This window comes from Capra hircus, chromosome 2, assembly GCF_001704415.2.
Source record: "Capra hircus breed San Clemente chromosome 2, ASM170441v1, whole genome shotgun sequence".
Lineage (NCBI taxonomy): Eukaryota > Metazoa > Chordata > Mammalia > Artiodactyla > Bovidae > Capra > Capra hircus.
In genome coordinates this window covers 15186450-15201017 of record NC_030809.1, presented here as the reverse complement: position 1 = coordinate 15201017, position 14568 = coordinate 15186450, and the positions used below count along the sequence as shown (strand labels likewise).

At 49.4% G+C, this 14568-nt stretch overlaps 1 protein-coding gene across 1 annotated transcript in view; it reads left to right on the top strand.

Annotated features, from left to right (window-relative positions):
• TRIM62 (tripartite motif containing 62) overlaps positions 1-14011 on the top strand; it is a 37850-nt gene extending 23839 nt beyond the window's left edge. Inside the window, exon 6 of the mRNA XM_018058094.1 lies at positions 11497-14011. Within this exon, the coding sequence (XP_017913583.1) occupies positions 11497-12047 (551 nt within the window). The 3' untranslated portion in view covers positions 12048-14011. The remainder of the gene's footprint in view (positions 1-11496) is intronic.

The window sequence follows — 14568 nt, the reverse complement described above, 5'->3', positions numbered from 1 at the left end:
TGTCTCAGTGCAGATGTGGAGAAGGCAGTGGAAATGACCCGTATGCAGTTCAGGAGGAGGGTCTGGGCCAGTGGTGTCCACATGTGGACGGAACTGAATGAGCAAGAAGGAGATCACCTAGGAGGTGAGTTGAGGGTAGAGAGAAAAGAAGAGGACCATGCCAACAATTGGAGCCCTGGGGCCCTCCTAGAAGTCAAGGACAGGAAGGGGACCCAGTCAAGGAAACTGAGAAGGAACAGCCAGAGCATAGGAGGGAGACCTGGTCCATCCTGGAAGCCAAGTGGAGAAAGTGTCTCGAGAAGGGGAGTGGCTGGTGGTGGCCAGGCTGCAACGCCAAGTGTGGAAGGATCAGCACTGACTGTTCTCTTGGTCTTGATGGCCTTGACAGGAGCCGCTCTGGTGGAGCGATGGAGGCAAATCCTGATTGGAGGCCATCCAAGAGAGAATGGGAGAGGAAGTGGAGACAGTGCTTTCAAAGAGTTTTATTTATGGGAAGGAGAGAGTGTGGCAGGAGCTGTTTGTTTAAGATAGAAGAAATGATGGCATGTTTGGGGGGAAGGGGGGCTTCCCTGGTGGCTCAGCTGGTAAATAATCCACCTTCAAAGCAGCAGACCCTGGTTCGATTCCTAGGTTGGGAAGATCCCCTGGAGGAGGGCATGGCAACCCATTCCAGTATTCTTGCCTGGAGAATCCCCATGGACAGAGGAGCCTGGCAGGCTACAGTCCATGGGGTCGAAAAGAGTCAGACATGACTGAGCAACTCAGCACAGCACATGGGGGAAGTGGGGCACAGAAAAGATGCAATAGAAAAAGGTAGAATTGAGGATGAATGAGAGAGAGTTGCTGGAGTGCTGTCGGGTGTGGGGTCCACCCCAGCCTCTGCTGGGAGCCCAGAGGAGGTAGAATACACGGGCACCGAAGCAGAGGGGCAGGTGGTGGGAGCTCGGAATTCTGTTCTGATAGCTAGCTTTGCCTTTCTTAGTAAGGTAGGAAGCAAGGTCCTCTGCTGGGATGAAAATGGGAGGTTGGCTGAGAGGGGAGAAAGTCTGAAATGGATTTCTAGTAGAGTCAGTAGACCCTGGAACTCTGAGTTCAACACCTTCCCAACATTACACAACCCACCAGGGCATCAGAGTCTAACCTACTGCCAGCAGGGGACCTTCTGTGTTGAGTCAGGCGCAATGTCCAATAGAGAGGAGACGAGGATGTAGAGGGGACTAGTCCCTAAGAGATAGACACTATTATTATTTTTTAGATGAGGAAACTAAGGCACAGAATTGTTAGGAACTGATCATGGTAATAACCTGGTCAATGGTAAAACCAGGATTTGAACCTGATCTATCAGACCCAAAGGGTGTGCCCTTCCCTACTAAGCCTACCAGGCATTCTCTGGCCTCATACCACCAACCCAGGAAGGCTGCTGGGGAGGCTGAGGCTCAGAGAGACTCACCAATTTTCCCAGGTCACACAGCAATCAGAGCTCTTTGCACCTGTCTGGATTCATTCTTTCAGTCTACAAACATTGAAAGTCCTTTGAGGCACGTTCAGGAGAGACAGATGGGACAACAGACCCTGAGAGTCCATGGGAAAAGGGCCATGATGAGGGACTTGCACAGAGCCATGGGAGCCCAAGAGGCAACAGGAAGCTCTGGGTGGGTCAGGGCCGGAGCCAGGGGAGCACTGAGCAGATGGTGTTTGCACTGAGCACTGAAAACTGAAGGCTTTCCCACTCGGGGAGGAGGCGGCCTAGAGGTGTCCCCAGACAATCCCTGGCATTGAGAACGATATACGCAAAGAAGCATCCCAGGATGCTCACGATTGGCCTCCAGGTACAGATGGAGAAGGACTGAGGATGATCACTGAGGGTGCGAGTGCTGGGCAGGGATGGGGCTCCCCTCTAGGTGACTGAAGGCTGCCTCTGATGCATCATGACCAATTTCACAAAGATGAAGGAATACCTCCTAGTACCCTTTAGTCTGGATCTGTGCCCTCGTTGACAAAGGGGGCAGTAGTTGGGGGAAGGGCCCATTTTCTAGCCGACTGTGTAGGGCTCTGGACTATCCTCCTGGGGTGGGGGTGGGGGGGTCTCTGTGCGCTCCCAGCCTTGGAGGGACCTTCACAGTGGGACCCAGCAGGGTGAGGGCCACACATGGGTGAAGCGGCATAATTCAAAGAAGCAAGAAGCCTGGCCAAGGGTCCTGACCCAGGGAAGCCCCTCAGGCAGATTGTCTCAGGAGCTGATTTATCTCAGCTACCACCTGCCCCACCCCCATCATAGCTCAGTAAGGCAGTCCAGACAGTTAAACCTTATATATCAAGGCACTGTGAGATTTGGGCCCTGCAAATGGCAACCCACTCCAGTGTTATTGCCTGGAGAATCCCAGGGACGGAGAAGCCTGGTGGGCTGCCGTCTATGGGGTCGCACAGAGTCAGACACAACTGATGTGACTTAGCAGCAGCAGCAGCAGCAGCAGTAACAGCAGCCTCTCTTTCTCCCTCTACATCACACCCAGACACACTGAGCCATCTTCAGGTCTTACATGAGCCATATTCCCTCTCCTGCACACTTTTCTCACTTTTGCACAAGCAGTTCCCTTAACCTAAAACCCTTGACACAAACCTCAGTCTTTGAGAACTAACTCCTACTCTCTTTCACATCGTAGTTTATAAAAACCTCCTCTGAAATGCCTTCCTGGATTTCTCCAAGTAGCCCTGGGCTTTCCTGGTCTTGCTGTCTTATTAATGTCTGCATGGCTGTCTTTCTCACTAAACTGTGAGCTCTGAGAGGTCAGGGGCTGAGTCTGATTCATCACTCTACACCCCCAGCAGCTAGCGCAGTAAATGTTTGTGGATGATTGAATAAAAAAATGAATGAGTCCTGGTCTCAGTTCTGTTACTGTAATAGCCTGGTATTAAGTAGGTGCTCAGTGATTATTTGTTAAATGAAGGAACTTGCTGCACATCCTTGGACAAGCCCCTTCCTCCCTCCAAGCCTCTGTTTCCTCCTCTGTTATAGGGATACTGGTGTTCCCTTCTTGACTCCCCCACAAGAGAGCAAACGGATGTGGGAATTTGCTGATTGCCCCAGGGCAGGCTTTCTCAGCCTCAGAACTATTGACATTTGGGGCTGGATAATTCCTTGTCTTGGGAGCTGTCCTGTCCATGGTAGGACGTTTAACAGCATCCCTGGTCTCTACCCAGCTAGATGCTACACACACATACACACCCAGATGTGACAACCAAATATATCTCATTCATTGTCCAATGTCCCCTATGAGGCGGATCCACCCCAGTTAAGAATGACTTCCCCAGAGAAAGCAGCCTGTAGGAGAGGGGCTGAGGGAGCCCCAGTGTGCGCTCTGAACATCCTGCCAAGGATAGCAGCCCTGGGGCTTCAGAGAACAGTGGCCTGGTTAGCCGGGCCTCTTCCTTTGTCTGTAGGGCCTGTGAAGTCACTCTGGCTCTTCTGCCAAAACCAAGGCCCTTTATGTCTAGATGGGAGGGGCAGGAGCCCCCAGGGACCTAGCCCTGGATTCTAGCAGCTTCCTGCCTACCCGCCTTCCAGTTCAGGCTTCCTACTGGGTCACCAGAGAATTTTATCTATCACCTGTTACTCCCCTGCTCTGGAACCTTGACTCTCCACCTCCCACCCACAACCCGGCCCCACCCCTCAGCTGACACTGGAAACCCTCCTGCAACTGCCTGTCCTGACTGCCCCATCTCCCGGGCACCAACTTCCTCCCCACCCAGGACAAGTGGCCATTGTCCAGAGGACACCAGACACTGCTTCCTTTGCTCCTGCCACCTCCCTCCCTGGGCTGCTCTCTCCTCCCCCTGCTTATCTGAATCCAATCATTTTGGGTTCCAACATATTCACTGTCAAGCTGTGTGACCCAGGGCAGATCTCCACCCTGTCTAAGCTTGTTTCCTCATCTGTGAAACAGATGGTGGAAGGTATGATTTATGGCCAGGGTAGGTAGGAGAATTAAATAAGATTATTTATTTGTGATAATAATCCTGGAACTTAGTAAATGCATGATACCTATTTGTTATGATTATCATGAATCATCAGATGTTTCCTCAGTCTTGCTGAACAGGCTTTCTGGGGCCTAAAGGAAAGAACATGAGTGAAAAGACCTTAGCTTGAGTTCCGGTTCTACATCCACCCCAAGTGGCAAATTAAGCAAGCCACTTAATTCAGAGAAATCTCCTCGGAACCTCAGTTTCCTCTTCTAAAAAATGGGTACAGTAATTTGTGCTGCTGGGGCTGCTGTGTTGGTCTCATGAGCTAGAGGATGTGAAAGTGGTTTTTTTTTAATGCCCCACTGGGTGCAGCTGAGGGCCTGAGTAGGCAGGAGGAATCAGACTTTTTAAAGGACTGACCAGAGAAAACAACTGATGGTGTTTCTTGCTCTGTCAGGCCTCAAAGCTGTCCTTGAGAACAAGGAGGCACAAATGACTTGCTGCCCAGTCTTTGGAGCTGCTGGACTTTGGAGTTTCTCTGTTGCTTGGGTTGCTGCAGTATGTGATTGATGGTGGCCAGGAGACAGATCCTGGGCCCCCTGCAGTCCATGCTCCTTCCTGAATGCCTTTTGACCTTGAGGTCTCAGTTCAGTTCAATCCCTCAGTCTTTGCAACCCCATGGACTGCAGCATGCCAAGCTTCCCTATCCATGACCAACTCCCAGAGCTTGCTCAAACTCTGTCCATCGAGTCAGTGATGCCAACCAACCATCTCGTCCTCTGTCATCCCCTTCTCCTCCTGCCTTCAATCTTTCCCAGCATCAGGGTCTTTTCCAATGAGTCAGTTCTTCGGATCAGGTAGCCAAAGTATTGGAATTTCAGCTTCAGCATCAGTCCTTCCAATGAATATTCAGGACTGATTTCCTTTAGGATGGACTGGTTTGATCTCCTTGCAGTCCAAGGGACTCTCAAGAGTCTTCTCCAACACCACAGTTCAAAAGCATCAATTCTTCTGCACTCAGCTTTCTTTATAGTCCAACTCTCACATCCATACATGACTACTGGAAAAACCATAGCTTTGACTAGATGGATCTTTGTCGGCAAAGTAATGTCTCTGCTTTTTAATATGCTGTCTATGCTAGTCATAGCTTTTCTTTCAAGGAGCAAGCATCTTTTAATTTCATGGCTGCAGTCACCATCTGCAGTGATCTTGAAGCCCCAAAAAATAAAGTCTGACACTGTTTTCACTGTTTCCCCATCTATTTCCCATGAAGTGATGGGACCAGATGCCATGATCTTCATTTTCTGAATGTTGAGTTTTAAGCCAACTTTTTCACTCTCCTCTTTCACTTTCATCAGAAGGCTCTTTAGTTCTTCGCTTTCTGCCATAAGGGTGGTGTCATCTGCATATCTGAGGTTATTGATATTTCTGCTGGTAATCTTGATTCCAGCTTGTGCTTCATCCAACCCAGCGTTTCTCATGATGTCCTCTGCATATAAGCTAAATAAGCAGGGTGACAATATACAGTCTTGATGAACTCCTTACCCAATTAGGAACCCATCTCTGGTTTCTTGTCCAGTTCTAACTGTTGCTTCTTGACCTGCATACAGATTTCTCAGGAGGCAGATAAAGTGGTCTGGTATTCCCGTCTCTTGAAGAATTTTCCACAGTTTGTTGAGATCCACATAGTCAAAGGCTTTGGTATAGTCAATAAAGCAGAAGTAAATGTTCTTCTGGCACTCTTGCTTTTTCGACAATCCAGTGGATGTTGGCAATTTGATCTCTGGTTCCTCTGCCTTTTCTAAATGAAGCTTGAACATCTGGAAGTTCTTGGTTCATGTACTGTTGAAGTCTGGCTCGGATAATTTTGAGCATTACTTTGCTAGTGTGTGAGATGAGTGCAATTGTGTGGTAGTTTGAACATTCTTTAGCATTGCCTTTCTTTGGGATTAGAATGAAATCTGACCTTTTCCAGTCCTGTGGCCACTGTTGAGTTTTCCAAATTTGCTGGCACATTGAGTGTAGCACTTTAATACCATCATCTTTTAGAATTTGAAACAGCTCAACTGGAATTCCATCACCTCCATTAACTTTGTTCATAGTGATACTTCCTAAGGCCCACTTGACTTTGCACTCCAGGATGTCTGGCTCTAGGGCAGTGATTACCGTAGTTGTCTAGGTCAAGGAAGATCTTTTTTGCACAGTTCTGTGTATTCTTGCCACCTCTTCTTAATACCTTCTGCTTCTGCTAGGTCCATACAGTTTCTGCCCTTTAGTATGCCCATCTTTGCATGAAATATTCCCTTGGTATCTCTAATTTCCTTGAAGAGATCTCTAGTCTTTCCCATCCTATTATTTTCCTCTATTTCTTTGCATTGATCACTTAGGAAGGCTTTCTTATCTCTCCTTGCTGTTCTTTAGAACTCTGCATTGAGATGGGTATATCCTTCCTTTTCTCCTTTGCTTTTCATGTCTCTTCTTTTCTCAGCTATTTGTAAGGCCTTGTCAGACAACCACTTTACCTTTTTGCATTTCTTTGTCTTGGAGATGGTCTTGATCACTGCCTCCTGTACAGTGTCACAAACCTCGTCCATAGTTCTTCAGGCACTCTATCTATCAGATCTTATCCCTTGAATCTATTTGTCACTTCCACTGTATAATTATAAGGGATCTGATTTAGGTCGTACCTGAATGATGTAGTGGTTTTCCCTACTTTCTTCAATTTAAGTCTGAATTTTGCAGTAAGAAGTTCATGATCTGAGCCACAGTCAGTTCCTGGTCTTATTTTTGCTGCCTGTATAGAGCTCCTCCATCTTCGGCTGCAAATATAATCAGTCTGATTTTGGTATTGATCATCTCTGATATCCATGTGTAAAGTCTTCTCTTGTGTTGTTGGAAGAGTGTGTTTGCTATGACTATTGCATTCTCTTGGCAAAACTCTGTTAGCCTTTGCCCTGGTTCATTTTGTACTCCATGGCCAAACTTGCCTATTACTCCAGGTATCTCTTGACTTCCTACTTTTGCATTCCAGTCCCCTATAATGAAAAGGACATTTTGGGGGGTGTTAGTTCTAGAAGGTCTTGTAGGTCCTCATAGAACCATTCAGTTTCAGCTTCTTCAGCATTAGTGGTTGGGGCATAGACTGGGATTACTGTGATATTGAATGGTTTGCCTTGGAAACGAACAGAGATCATTCTCTCATTTTTGAGATTGCACCCAAGTACTGCATTTCTGACTCTTTTTGTTGACTATGAGGGCTACTCCTTTCTTCTAAAGGATTCTTGCCCACAGTAGTAGGTATAATGGTCATCTGAATCAAATTTGCCCATTCCAGTCCATTTTAGTTCACTGATTTCTAGGAAGTCAATGTTCACGCTTGCTGTCTCCTGTTTGACCACTTCCAATTTACCTTGATTCATGGATGTAACATTCCAGGTTCCTATGCAATGTTGTTCTTTACAGCATCGGACTTTACTTCCATCACCAGTCACATCCACAACTTGGCATTGTTTTCACTTTGACTCCATCTCTTTATTCTCTCTGGAGTTATTCCTTCTCTCTTATCCAGTAGCCTATTGGGCACCAACTGACCTGGGGAGTTCATCTTTCAGAGTCCTATCTTTTTGCCTTTTCATACTGTTCATGGGGTTCTCAAGGCAAGAATACTGAAGTGGTTTGCCATTCCCTTCTCCAGTGGACCACATTTTGTCAGAACTCTCCACCACAACCCATCCATCTTGGGTGGCCTTACACATCATGGCTCATAGTTTCATTGAGTTGGACAAGGCTGTGGTCCATGTGATCAGTTAGGTTACTTTTCAGAGATGCTTAAATGGATGGAGAACACACCTGGAGACCAGATGGGCTGCCTCGGCTCCTTCTTTCTGTTTGTGTAAAACAGTATCCCAGGATCTAGAAAAGAGCTCTGACCTTTAAAATGTTGAACCCCAGGGGACAGGATTTGTTCATTCTCAGGAGAGTCTGGCACCTCTCCTGAAAATAAAGGATGGGTGGAAGGTTTGCCAGTACCAATATGGGGACTGACTTCTCAGAGTTCAGTTTGGTTCAGTCCCTCAGTTGTGCCCGACTCTTTGCGACCCCGTGGACTGCAGCACGCCAGGCCTCCCTGTCCATCGCCAACTCCCAGAGTTCATGCAAACTCATGTCCATTGAGTCTGTGATGCCATCCAACCATCTCATCCTCTGTCATCCCCTTCTCCTCCTGCCCTCAATCTTTCCCAGCATCAGGGTCTTTTCAAATGAGTCAGATCGTTGCATCAGTTGGCCAAAGTTTTGGAGTTTCAGCTTCAACATCAGTCCTTCCAATGAACACTCAGGACTGATCTCCTTTAGGATGGACTGGTTGGATCTCTTTGCAGTCCAAGGGACTCTCAAGAGCCTTCTCCAACACCACAGTTCAAAAGCACAGTTCTGTCCGGAAGTACAGAAGGGAGGACTGAAGACAGGACCTCTTTTTATGAGAAGGTGGACCTCAGCCCAGGTTTTAGGGTGCAAGAGCCTCTGAAGAATCAGGTCACACCCTCTGCCTAATAAGGATGCCAGGCCTTGCCCCTAGCCTCGCCCTTTGGGCTGTTGGACCCTGCCCACTGTGGATCAGGTCCCGCCCCCAACCCGCTTCTACTGCCGGAAATGACCAATGAACAGCAGACCCCTCCCCTAGGCCCACCCAATGAGTGGTGAGTCCTGTCCCTTGCAGGTCCGCCCCCAGGAGTTAGCACTCAGTTCAGTACGGATTTCCTCCATTCTACAGCTCATCCCTGCCAGTCCAATCTCAGCACCACTGAAAACCCACTTGGCTGCCTCCTAGAGTGCCCTCCGTACTCATCAGTGGCACTGGAAGCGCCCACGTTGCCTTACTTCGACGTAAGAGTATGGAGCTGAGCCCTCCAGCGTGCTAGTCTCTCGCCCCCTCCCCTGCCCCATCCTTCTCCGAGCCTGGGTTCTGCCTGTCGCTGGTCTCCGCAGATCATCCTGGCACCTCCGATGTAAGGCCCAGTTTCCCCCGAGGCACTCAAGATAGCTGCCCACACCTTGGCATTGTGCCCATCTCCTGTCTCTCTTGCCCCTCTGCCACGAACACCTGAGTATGACCCACATTCCACAGCCAGGAGTGGCCCCATGTGTATCTGATTAGATTTTTCCTCTCTCCCGAGCTCCCCCATACACATACCTCCAACACCCCTTCCACCTCCTACCTCTTGACCCCGCGGTGGGAACGCCCACATTCCACGTGGCGGGAGCCTTCTGGTCTGACAGGCTGCACTGTGACCAGAGGACAGGGTGAAACGTTCCTCTGCTGACTCGGTGTCCTCCTTCTCATGGCTCCTCTCGTCTGTGTCTCTGGATAGAGAATTATGTTTCCTTTGACCTCTCCATTCACAGGGCTAATTGTTTCCATACAGCCCTCTGGCTTCTAAGAATAGGAAAGGAGGGTGTAAAACTCAAGACTAAATTTATTCCTGACAGAGCTCAGGAAAGGAGCTTGCTCTAAGTCAATGGTCAGCTTTGTTAGTCGACTGAGAACAGGAGCACCGTTCAGGGACTGGCTGTCACTCCCTGTTAGAGATGATGGCCATCACTGAGGCATTTTATTTCTCTACATACACACAGCCAGGAGAGGTGGCTGAATTTGGAAGTGATGCTCAAGCCGAGCATCATCATGGCCCTTCTCTGCCAGATAACGAAAGCACCAGAGAGTCAGATGGAGGAGTCCCTCCTTTGCTCCAAGGAACTAGTGACAGAATTCTTTCTTCTTTTCTCCCCTCTGTCTTGCTCTGCCATGGAAATGCTCCAGGCTAACAGGAGCCAATTCTCAACTCCTTCTTCTGGCTAGGCATCAGCTCCTTCAGGGAGGCAAGAGTAAACAGAATCTTTGACAAGAGTTCATGAGACTTTGAGAGCCAAGCCTGCAAAATCAATATGGCCACCTCAGAGCTGAGTGTCCCAGCTTGCCCAAAGACCAACACAAGCAGGGTCCGTTTAATATGGTGAGCCTTTCTGGAAACCTTCCCCATGCCAGGCCATGGGGAAGATTGTATATGTCAATATGTAGATGCTGGGCACGGGGCACACCAGGGAGAACCTAGCTGGGAGAGTACGTGGTCCTTGCCCTCCTGGTGTACATGATAAGTTGTGGGCACAGAAGACTATCCCAGGTGTCAGGAGAGAGGCACAAACAATGTTGAGAAATTTCAGAGGAAGCAACCAGGAAGGCTTCCCTGAGGATGAGCGATGGGATTGAGCCTCATGGGGATGATTACAACAAGCAGAGGTGAGGTGGAGAAGGGAAAAGTCTGGGTGAAGGCTTGGGCCTGACTGGAATGGGAGGTGGTGAGTGAGAGGCAGGCAGGAAGAGAAGGCTGGGGCTGGATTGCACCTGGTCTTGATTAGTCCTGGCTCTGCCAGTGTTTGTCTGTGACCTGAGACTAGTCAAGTCTCCTCTCTTGGTCTCAGTTTCCCCATCTGTCAAATGGGAGAATTGGCCTAGAATCAGTGGTTTTCAACTTTTTCAGACCCATCATATACTTTTCATAACAAGTAATTTGTAATGACTCAAAATTAGTATGACCTTCTCACAATGTCAAGTATATAGGCACCCATATATATGTATATATTCTATGATACATATAAAGGAAAAAATAGAAGGAAAGGGTTATAATAAAATACTGTATATGTCAATATGTAGAAGCTCACTCACAACCACCACAGAAAACATAATGAATGAGTCGGGTGCTCACACCACAGGTAAAACACCATTCTGCCTCAGATGCAGTCTGAAATAGGTAGGTTATCTTGGTCAATAGTGTTCTTAGAGATGTACTTTCCGAAAAAAAGCGAACAATTCTTAGTGAAGTTCCAGACAAAACAAATTCAGTGTTCCCGCAGTTTATGGGGTAGTTGCATTTCAAAATATTCAGTATATATTAAAACTGTACAAATATTATTTCATATTTATGTGTAAAATTGAGTTAAACTGTAGTTCTGGGTCATTGTAAAGATTTTTTTCATCCACATGAATATCTGGGGGAGCATCTGAAACTTATTGGTGGGGGGGTATGGGACCACCCTGCACATTTCATTCAGGGAATTTAGCATCCTGGATCCTACCTATGGAGACAACTCAAACACCCCCACAAGTTTCCAGATTACCCCATAGAGTGATTATCCAGCACCTGAAGACTCTTAAAGCTTCCTCTCAGCTCTGAAATCATCCAATTCTGGACCTCATTCAGGTTTACTCAGCAAATTTTTGCAGAGTACCCACTGTGAGCTTTGCCCCAGGGGAAATCATCAGTGAACAAGCCGCCATAGCTCTTTTCCTCTACAACCGAGTTTCAACCTGTCACCGTCCCGTTTTACAAAGGAAGAAGCTGAGGCCCAGAGAGGGCAGGCTTGTATTCAGCATCACACAGCCTCCTGGGGGCCAGCCAGAACCTGGCCTCAGGGAGGCACCATAGAGTGGGTCCACAGCCTTCTCTCCACTCATCTTCTCTTCCTCCCCCATCCCCGCAGTGCCAGCCGCCCTGACCCTGGACCCGGGCACCGCCCACCAGCGCCTGATTCTGTCCGACGACTGCACCATCGTGGCCTATGGCAACCTGCACCCACAGCCGCTGCAGGACTCGCCCAAGCGCTTCGACGTGGAGGTGTCAGTGCTGGGTTCGGAGGCCTTCAGTAGCGGCGTCCACTACTGGGAGGTGGTGGTGGCGGAGAAGACCCAGTGGGTGATCGGGCTGGCGCACGAGGCCGCGAGCCGCAAGGGCAGCATCCAGATCCAGCCCAGCCGCGGCTTCTACTGCATTGTCATGCACGACGGCAACCAGTACAGCGCCTGCACGGAGCCCTGGACGCGGCTCAACGTCCGCGACAAGCTCGACAAGGTGGGCGTCTTCCTGGACTATGACCAAGGCCTGCTCATCTTCTATAACGCCGACGACATGTCTTGGCTCTACACCTTCCGCGAGAAGTTTCCGGGCAAGCTCTGCTCCTACTTCAGCCCCGGTCAGAGCCACGCCAATGGCAAGAACGTGCAGCCTCTGCGGATCAACACCGTCCGCATCTAGTGCAGTGGAGGGCGACCGTGGGCGCCTGGGCTTGGCCACCAGCAAGAGCCTTGCCCCCATAGACGGGAGGCCTGGACTCCACCCCAGTGGGGCCACCCCTGAGATCTCAGGCCTGTTGTTTACCCTTCAGCCTCATTTCCCCATCTGTGAAATGGAGGGTGTGCTCTGTGACCCGGAAAATCTCTTCCAGCACTGATGTTCTGTAGCTCTGACCTTGATGGGGATGCAGTTGTGGTCCAAGAACTAGACCTGGTTTCTCCTCATGGCAGCCCCTGCCTAACCCCTCATCCTCCTCTCTGGCAGGTGACTGCATCCCTGTCTCCTTCCCGCCCACATGCCCTGACCTCAGGATGTGTCAGAGTGTTGCCAGCAGTTGGCAACTGCAGAGAGAACCCTCTTATGCTCCCAGGCCTGAGACTTGCCCCTGACCAAGCGAGTGATGGGCTGTTTTGTCCTTGATCATAGCCCATTGTGGTCACAGGTGGTAGCTAGCCCCAAAGTCGCCTGAGAACCACCCTCTCCTTCCACCCCTGTACCAAGAGTTTTATAGTTCCTGATTTTCCCATTTATCTGTGGGTAAAAGTGATATTGGGCTTCTCTGGTAGCTCAGTGGTAAAGAATCCATCTGCAATGCAGGAGATGTGGGTTTGATCCCTGGGTCGAGAAGATTCCCCTAGAGAAGGAAATGGCAACCCACTCCAGTATTCTTGCCTGGAGAATCCTATGGACAGAGGAGCCTTGTGGGCTACAGTTGCAAAACAGTCGGACACGACTTAGTGACTAAACAGCAACAGCAACAATAAAAATGACGCTGTGGCCTGTGGAAGGCACCCAGGAGTTGAGCCCACGTGTTACAGCCAGTAAGCCCACAGGTCTTAAGGCAACAGGATGGCACACCCCAAGGCTCATGTAGGACAAGCATCACTGGATGGTGGAGGTCCCCAGCAGCTCTGAACAAAGGTCCAACCAGGCCTCTTGACTTGGTAAGGGTGTAACAAGGCTGGGGAGAGCAGTTGTTTAGGCCCTGAGCACTGGGGTGGGCTGTCGGTTAGGCCCCCCCATCAATCTTGGCATCTGTCTCAGTTGGGATACTATTGCAGAAAACATGAGCTGCTTTAGCCTTTTTTAATTAGACAAGGATTTATTACCACGTCCCTAGTGGCTTTGCAAAATCACTGCAAGGGCTAGAGGAGCCGACTCTGCTGAATTTCCAGGAACAGCTCCCAGCCGCCAAATTCATCACGTCTGCTATGACCAGGAACGCTGCTCCCATCGGCAGGCAGCCACTGCATCAGAAGCCGCTGGCTGCAGAACTGTGCAGTCTGTGCTACTGTCCATGCCAGTAAATGATGTCCCGAGGCCTGCCTCCCTCCAGACAATTCAGTTTCCAGATCCAAATCTCTACAAGGGATTCTGTTTGGGGAAACATAAATCAGATCCAGAACCTTGGCTGCAAGGGAGTCTGGGAAATGTACTTTTCTTCTTTCCAGCTTCATCCATACAAAAAGGCACAATAGAAGAAAGTGAGAATGGGTGTTGAACAAGCTCACTTTAAGTTTTTGCCATTGGAATCCACCTCTAGGCCTTGGGTTTGAGGCAGCAGAGCCTCTAGGTGTCCTGCTCCAAGGCTGTGTCCCTGTCCAGGACAGGCGCCCCTAGAGTGAGCCTGCAGAACCAAGCTGAAAGCCTCCCACCCTAGGCTTTCCTTTCCAGTTCTGGGGCCTAGATTCTGAACTTGGGGTCTTTGGTCATACCCATCTCAAAGGAGCCAGACTAGCTGAACCTGGGGGGGCTCCCACCTCACAACTGCTGCCCATGGGGACCTCCCTTGGGCAGGAGGAATCCTCAGTCTCACCCCACCCATTCAGCTACCAGAATCTGGGTCACCCCCAGCAGTGTTTTTATCTTAAATGTTACCCATTTTGTGAGTTATGATGAATTTGTATTAAATTAAAGTTACAGGCTGTGAGTAGTCAGTGCCATTCATTTTGACATGCACAGAGGCCCACCCATCCTGGCCCAGGCAGCATACATAAATCAACATGGCTAATCCACAAAGCAACCCAGCTGAGTAGCACCATACCCATTTTACAGAGGGAGAAAATGAGGTTCACAGAGAGGACATGACTTGCCTACAGTCCCATGTCCCACACTGAGCGAGTTTAGAATTGAGCCCAAGGCACTCTCATCACAATTTACCAGTCAGGGAAGACTGTCAGTCTTGGCCTGGAGGAGGGCATGGTGGTAGCCTTGGAAGCAGAGAGGAGCTCACGAGACAGTGGCAAGAGACTGGGCCCTAGAACCCCACAGACCTAGGCTTAAATCCAGGCTCTGTCACTGTGTGCCTCTAGAAAAATGAATTAACTTCTCTGGACCTCAGTTTTCTCACATGGAAAATGGGGATAATCACACCGATCTCACATGATGTGTTATAAGCTGCAAAGTGCAGTGCATTTAGGGAGGACCTGCCTGTCACCCAGCTGCCTCCCAGAGTCAGTGCCTAGAACTGGGTGGGTTTTCT